This window comes from Dipteris shenzhenensis, chromosome 13, assembly GCF_047967505.1.
Source record: "Dipteris shenzhenensis isolate YYH24624 ecotype China chromosome 13, Dip_SZ_1.0, whole genome shotgun sequence".
In the NCBI taxonomy this organism is placed as follows: Eukaryota; Viridiplantae; Streptophyta; class Polypodiopsida; order Gleicheniales; family Dipteridaceae; genus Dipteris; species Dipteris shenzhenensis.
Window position 1 is genome coordinate 24,458,800 of NC_141608.1, and position 7,394 is coordinate 24,466,193.

Consider the following 7,394-nt stretch of genomic DNA (forward strand, 5'->3'; position numbering starts at 1 on the left):
ATAGCTATACTGATGAAGAGAAACGAACCTACCGTAGCAGTGCCACTGAGCACATATAAAGGCCACTCAACCCCCTACAATGTCTATAGAAAAGGCCATAATAGTACCACAAGAACCTACCTCTACAAAAGAGGTAGACACACAAGAACCTACTACTAGCACATCATAGGAGATTACAGCTAAAATACAACCATGGGAAACTCCCTTGTACCCTCATGTGAGCATGCTACAAGAATTAGCTACACAAGCAATTGTGACAGTTACACAAGAACCTATCCCTAACAAGGGAATAGCAACATAAGAACTTGTTGCACTCAAAGGGAAGGGGGAGGCCCGCTGGTTTTCAAAGTATGCCCCATCAAACTCAAGCTTGGTTCTGCTTTGATAGTGACAATGAACACGGTAGACCCACAAGAACCTATTCCTTAAAAAGGGACAAACCCACAAGAACTTGCCATCAACTCTATGCCACAAACATTTGAAGAAAGTGTCATTCCCCTCCCAAGAACCTCAGGGACTCAATGGCTTTGGCAAGTTTAGGATGAGCTTCAGGTACTACTACTACTGTCAGTTGAGGAGGGTGCCTGATTGAAGCAATTTGATACCAATGAACTTGTGACATCGTTTATGCATGCTTCAGGAGCACTCTTCATAAGTGAGCTGAACAAGTACGCTTCTTGGAAAGATTCATTAACAAGTCCACTCTGTAGGTTCAGTCCATCAGTATTAGGTCACTAGGCTCCATGTGTTCACCTACACTTTATTCACCAAGTCACTCACTCACTAGCATGAAGCCAGAATCACATCATAATACTTTTAGTTTTCACTGCCTCATCATCCACATCATTTCACAAACACTTATGTGAAGTTAAGGGTAGTCAGTCAACTAGTCAAATTCCTCAATAGGTCCACAAAATCGATTCATTTCTATAAGGATAATGTAGCAGCATGAATGTTGATGTGATGACTGACTCAGTCATCGTACAACTAATGCGATGACTCACCACCCTCTTTGCTAAAATTAATGCCAATCATCACGCTATTATATTAATTCCACCTGATGCCTTAATGCTAATGCCCAACTTTTAACACAGTGACGATATATCCAACTAATGCCAACCACTGCTATAATAACGCTAACCCATTTCTTTATTAATGCTGAGTCACTACTTAATCCACTACTAGTGCCAGTCCGCTACTTTAACAATGCCAATCGTCATCACTGTGCCAATGCTAAAGATGACCCAATCTTTACCACCAATTCCCCTATATAAATAGCCACCCTCATTTTGCCACAAGCCAAAATCTTTGGCTCAGTAGTCTACCACTCACACACTCTACAAATGACACATTCTCTAAACATGTGGTGCAAGTAACAAGATGCTCATATCTTGGAAAGCATTGGCTTGAGTAGCTCCAAGGGGTGGTCATCCATTCCTAGTTCAGATGCAATGAAAAATATTATAAGTTGTACTACCACAATGCCACATCCTACCAAGCGCTTGAGGACCCCAACATAGTATCATACCTCCATGTAGATGGCTTGCAAATGGTCACCAATAGGTTTCCATACCAGCTTAATCTCCATTAGGTAGTAGAGTTCATTGATAGGTACAATCAGGTTACAGGCATGACCAGTTGGGTAGATACGGCTTGATGGGCATTCAATCTCCCTACCATCTCACAACCATTTGCTAAGCTGTGAGCCATAGAGAAGAGGTCGGCCACAGTGGTCAACTAAAACACAAAGGTGCATAGGGGGGGTCCCTATTAACCTCTCCCTACCATCTCCCAACCATTTGCTAAGCTGCGAACCATAAAGAAGAGGTTGGCCATGATGGTCAACTACAACACAAAGGTGCATAGGGGTGAGATCCCTAAATGTTATCAAGAATGCGACAATGGCCAAAGTAGCTCGGTCCATCACCTTGCTCATTCAAATCTAGCCCAGAAGGATCATCACAGTGTGGTTTTGTCTAACTTCCTAGCCCACCTCCACAAACCCAAAGACTCAAATTGGGCGGACTTCTTCTAGTAAGAAATTATCAACATCTATACACATGGCAAGAAACTCGGCAACTCAATTGTCCTAATGCCCATCATCCATTAGTTATCCAATGACCTTATTCCAGAAGGTATGGTGATATATGGTAAGGGGAGTCCATTTACTCACAACTCCATCCACAAAATCCATGTTAAGGAAGCCCTTGCCTAAATGGAGAAAGGGGGAGCAGAGCCAACTGGCCCAAGAGGAGGCAACTGCTAAGATTCTGCATGATGAAGAAGCCACAAAAAAGAGGCAAAAGCACAAAGACTTAGGGAAGAACAAGTGGCATAGAAATAGACTGAGGGAAGAGCAAGTGGCATAGAAATAGCATCAAGATGAAGAAGCCACAAAAAAGAGGCAAAAGCACAAAGACTTAGGGAAGAACAAGTGGCATAGAAATAGTGTTAAGACCTCCTCCAACAACAACAGAAACTGGAATGGCTCTGGGTAGTATAAAAGAAACAAGGAAACAGTGTTGAACGCCTTTGACACAAGCATTGGCTGAAGCAGCCCATCGGCCAAGGGAAAGAAGTCTAGCATGACCTAGGAGCCACAAGATCCCAACCCCCCTCAATAGCCAACAACTAGATCAATGGGCCAATAGCCTCTCCAACCCTCGTTTCACCCCAATCTCTATCAGTAGGCCATGGAATTTTGCACCTCTAGTGCCTACACATTTGCAGTGGATATCATAATCTATTGATCAAAGGCACCCAGACGGGGTAGGAGATGGATTTCATAGAATCCATCACTGCATTGACAGATGTCGCACGTAACATCCTTCAATAATGACAATAAATTTTTATGGGACAGAATATGGCACTGTTCCAAACCAACAACAATCTCCAGCAAACAAAAGTGGCCTTCCAAAAGAAAAAGGAAAGTGCCAAGCAGTGGAGGCCAGTACAGGCCATAGAGAGCAACAAGAAGTTGGAGCAAGAACTGCAACAAACCCAAGAGGCCCTAGCTATGATGCTCGATATGGAGGGGACATGTTGACAATGGTGATGGAATGCTCGGTATAGAGGTGAGTGAAGGGGATGTACTTTCTTCTCTTAACTGGGTGGGATGTCAAGGCTTGGACATACTCTTTAGGATGGGGATGGCTCGTCCACTGTGACATGATTGGGAAGGGGCATGGAAATGGCAAGAGTAGATGATGGGGTAGAGACAGGGGATGTCAGGTGCACGTCAGTAGTGGAGGGAGTTGTAGATGGGTTGGAGAGGCTAGGAGTGCTGACACGGGTGTGGCTGGACTCCATTGGGCTGAAGGAATGGTAGATGGCAAACAGATTGCTCAAAGAGTTATAAGAGCTTTTAGAGGTTGAATTCATACTAGAAATGCAATCTGAGGGAGCTAGAAGGTAGGTTGGGTAGCTTGGAAGGAAAGTTTGGCAAGTGGAAACCTCCTAGGGAAATTTTAACATAGTTTTATTACAAATGTTAATGTAGTGGATTTTTGCCTAAGGGTCTATTTATATAGAAAATTAACCCATAAGGCATTGCAATTAAGCTAACCCATGCTACATTGAACTAATCCATCTTGCACTGCTTATAGCAGTCAACCCACCATGCATGGCCTTAGCAAATGGCCCAATATGCACTGTGTTAGCAACCCAACATTTGTTGGGTTAAGAAGTCGGTGTGTGTAGTGTTGTTGACAACCCAATGCATCTTATGTGTTACTAATCCAATGAGTATGCTACATTAACCTTAATGCGGCATTTTTTCCCTGTTTGGCCAGTTCTTTCCTAAAATTTTAGACATTTCTTGACATTTTTAGGTGTGTGTGTGTGTGTGTGAGGCAGCTCAATGAAGGGGGTGTTTATTGGGACCCCTAGCAGTGTGGAGGACCATGATGATTGAAGCTAACTGACCAACCCCACGGTGCAACTATTACCATGCATGATGGGGTGTAGCAGGGGGATCCCTATTCACCTAAGATATTTTATGAGTGTGGACTCTTGGAGGTGCATTCTCAATGCTATTTTCACCTATCAGGACTTGATACTCTATTATGGGGACTCCTATTTTCACCTATGTGGTGGGACTCCTATTGTTACCTAGACCCAATATATGACCAATGAAATGAAATTGGTAGGGACGTAATGTCCTTTGCATCTCTTCGACACATACTTGTTGAGTGCATGAGTGAAGAGGGCAGAGAGCTACACCTTAGAGTTATGAACAAATGGTGTTTTTAGCTCATCTTTGTTGAGTTGTGTAGTTTGAGCACCAGCAGTAGCTATTGGGAGTAATGTGGCTTTACAGACTTCATAGATTTGAGGAATCTCTCAAGTCTCCATGGCACTTGTGAGACGACGTTGGTGCCCAAGATTGGCTACTACAGCATAGGTGTGGCAATAGATTCTTGTGGTGTTGCTCCCTTTTTAGGAGCGGGCTCTTTTGTGTCTACCATTCTAGTTGTTGATGTCGAGGTAGAAGCAGAAGCCATACTCAATGATTTGCCTTTGGGCACCCATCGGGGCACACTACATGATTGGACTTCAGACTCTCCCTTTGTTACAATAGGTTCTTGTGTTGCTGCACCCTTTTTAGGAGCAGGTTCTTGTGGCACTGCTACAATAGTGGATGATATCCTTCCTTACAACATAAGAATTTGAGGGTAGAGAGGAGTTTCTTCCTAGTGCAATTTTCCTTTGAAGGGCTAGCAATAGGTTCTTGTGATTCGACCTCTATTTTAAAGGAGGATTCTTATGGTACTACTGCTTCCTTGCTATTAGATGAAACTATGGACTACTTAGTATCCATGGGGGTCCCTAGGGATGGCAGAGCGGATGTGTGGTGGGTCTTAGGTACTATGACATGAAGTTAGGGGTAATAAACTTCATGCAACTCTTCACTTCCTACTGCTTTCGAACCGAGTGATAGAAATATTTATCATTGGGAAATGGACATTAAAAATAAGATTTTATGCCAAGATACCACACCATACTTTCCTCCATTAGATGAGAATGAAGATGGTAACATCCCAAGTGATGTTGTACTCAAGCATAAGGATAAGGAAAGGATCAGCGGAGGCCATAATCTCAACAAGCCAAGTTTTGGGGCGGCAGCTCAAAGACACACAATCTCTATTATACTCTTTTGGGGGCTCATCCACCTGCACAATGTGCCTGCTCCTTCTCACTAATGTCACTAAACTGGTTGATGCACAATGAAAAAATATGTAATCTACAACACTGGTCCCCTTTGATCTTGCACTTTTACTTGAGGAGGGTTCATCCTCTTTAGCGAACAATATCTCGTCACAAATAGTTTCAAAGGAGCCCGACTGGATGAGGCAACCTTGTCTACACTTTTTTTCCATGCAAGCCAAGAGGAAGATACACTTCCAATAGATGTGCGGGCTTTACTCCCAGGTAATATTTATTGGTGTGAGAGAACTGGACCCCAACATTCTGGATTTCCACTCTAATGTAGACACCACCTGGACTGTTTCGTCATCGTCCTGAACACTCATAAAACATTTATCATTGCTATATTCATCATCCTCAACATATATGGTGTGTGGATTGCTCGTGAGGATGTCCTCGCTCTGGTGGACACTATATACTTGTCAAACAAGCTTGAATCCACAATGAAATGTATACCTCCTTCCATGTTGATGTGCTCCACCATAGGGACCAAAGTATGGCCATAAATAGTATTAGCAATCACAGGATTGACTCCATCAAATATGATGCCTATAGGAAACTTATGAACTAGGAAACTTTTGTTCACAACACACTTTCCTTCCTTCAATGGGATTTCTAGTTCTTGCAATAGGCATTGAGCATCAAATGCAATGGTTGCTATGGCCATTGTATAAGTTTTCTAGACAGAAGTTTGCAGAGGGTGGGCAGAGACAAGAAGAGAAGAGTACTGTGAGAGGAGGTATAAGCGAGGGCATGGGAGGGGAGGCAAAACTGTGGTGGGAAGGGAGCAAAAGAGAAAGTCACGGAACAAAAGAGAAGGGCCAAGGATGAGGGAGAGGGGAGGAAGGAGAGTTGTTTAAAGTAACCAAGGAGGAGGAGGATGTTCAATTTGTGAAATGGGCCATAGCCTAGAGAGTGGGTTTTGAGAAAGAGAGAGGGGAGACTAATAATGGCCATTATGAGGAGAATCCTATCCTATCCTTCTTTTATCCAATATAATAAGCCACATCATCTTCATAATCTTCTTCTTGTTGCTTCTCGTTTTGAGCTCCTCTAGCAACCTTTGCTTTGTGCTCTTCCAGCAACCGTGGCTTCTGCTGCCGTTGCTTCGTTCTCCTTCCTCTCCTGCAAAGCCCTCCGTGTCTCCCCCTCCTCTGTCTCTGCCTTCTCCCTTCTCCCTCTGGCTCCTCCCTCGTGGCTCCCTTCTCCCCCGTGGCTCCTCCCTCTCTGCTCAGCTCCCCACGCTCGGCTCCAGCATCTCCACTCCCCACACTCTGCTCCCCACGCAACCTGGTACGTAGACTTCTCTTTCCTCCCCTTGCCTGGATTTTGTACTCTTTCTTTTGCTCGCAAGTGGTCTCATTTTCTGCTTCACGTTTGCCTTCCTCTTCCCCGCACGTTGCCCACATCATGGGAGTTCACCTTTTCCTTTCCCAGCTTGTTTTCTTGTTTGCTGCTGGTGGCAGAGTTTCTTCCCCTGCTGCTGCCACTTCTTCAAATTGACATTGTGTCTGGACTTCTCCTGCTTTACAAAATGTTAGTCTCAAGAACTGCTTTTCAGCTCTCCTGATTCTGGAATTTCACTGTTCCCGAGTTTGAAGACAACCGCTCTTGAAATGTGAACCGATTGATGTTCACCAACGCAGTGAAAACCCACTAATGAACCAATTGAAATTCCTGGTACGTTCCCGAACGAATATCTCCTGCATCCAGCATTTGCACTCGGCGCAGATTGCTTTTAATAGAGCTAAATGGCCCAAGATGGCCTTTTGGTGGCTCAACAAGCCATTTGCGCTAGGCGCAAATGAACTCTCCCACAGCCAAATGGCCGTAGATGGATTTGCTGCAGTCCGCTCGCCATTTGCGCTTGGCGCAAACCACTACTGCCACAGCCAAATGGCAAAACATGGGCACAAGAGCAAGCAATACGGTACTCTCCAATCCATTCAGATGGGTGGGAGAGCCCCAGGAAATCGAGAGAGATGATAGATGAGCTGTGAAGCAATCCCTTCGGATGAATTATCATTCATGAGAGTATTGTTCATTCAAAATTCACGACTATCTTCTTTCATCCAGAAGTCGTGTGTGTGTGCGCCGTGTGAACGATACAGTAATTCAGCAATACTTGCGATTGTTGTTCAAAGAGTCGCTTACCAGCATGTTTGTATGTATTGATTCTCGCTAGAATT

At 44.2% G+C, this 7,394-nt stretch overlaps 1 protein-coding gene across 1 annotated transcript; it reads left to right on the plus strand.

Moving 5' to 3' along the window:
- The first annotated feature begins 2,835 nt into the window (after positions 1–2,835).
- LOC147895201 (uncharacterized) lies at positions 2,836–6,885 on the plus strand. The gene is made up of 3 exons (XM_087383426.1): positions 2,836–3,066; positions 6,288–6,498; positions 6,672–6,885. Exons 1-3 carry the CDS (start codon positions 2,836–2,838, stop codon positions 6,773–6,775), a joined length of 546 nt encoding a protein of 181 aa, XP_087239552.1. The 3' UTR covers positions 6,776–6,885.
- The last annotated feature ends 509 nt before the right edge of the window (positions 6,886–7,394 follow it).

Excerpts from the sequence above, each read along its gene's own strand:
- LOC147895201 (XM_087383426.1), top strand. The coding sequence starts at position 2,836 with ATGACAATAAATTTTTATGGGACAGAATATGGCACTGTTCCAAACCAA. Across the intron at positions 3,067-6,287 it reads CAATGGTGATGGAATGCTCG|CAACCGTGGCTTCTGCTGCC; the intron begins GTATAGAGGTGA and ends GTGCTCTTCCAG. Across the intron at positions 6,499-6,671 it reads TCTGCTCCCCACGCAACCTG|AGTTTCTTCCCCTGCTGCTG; the intron begins GTACGTAGACTT and ends TGCTGGTGGCAG.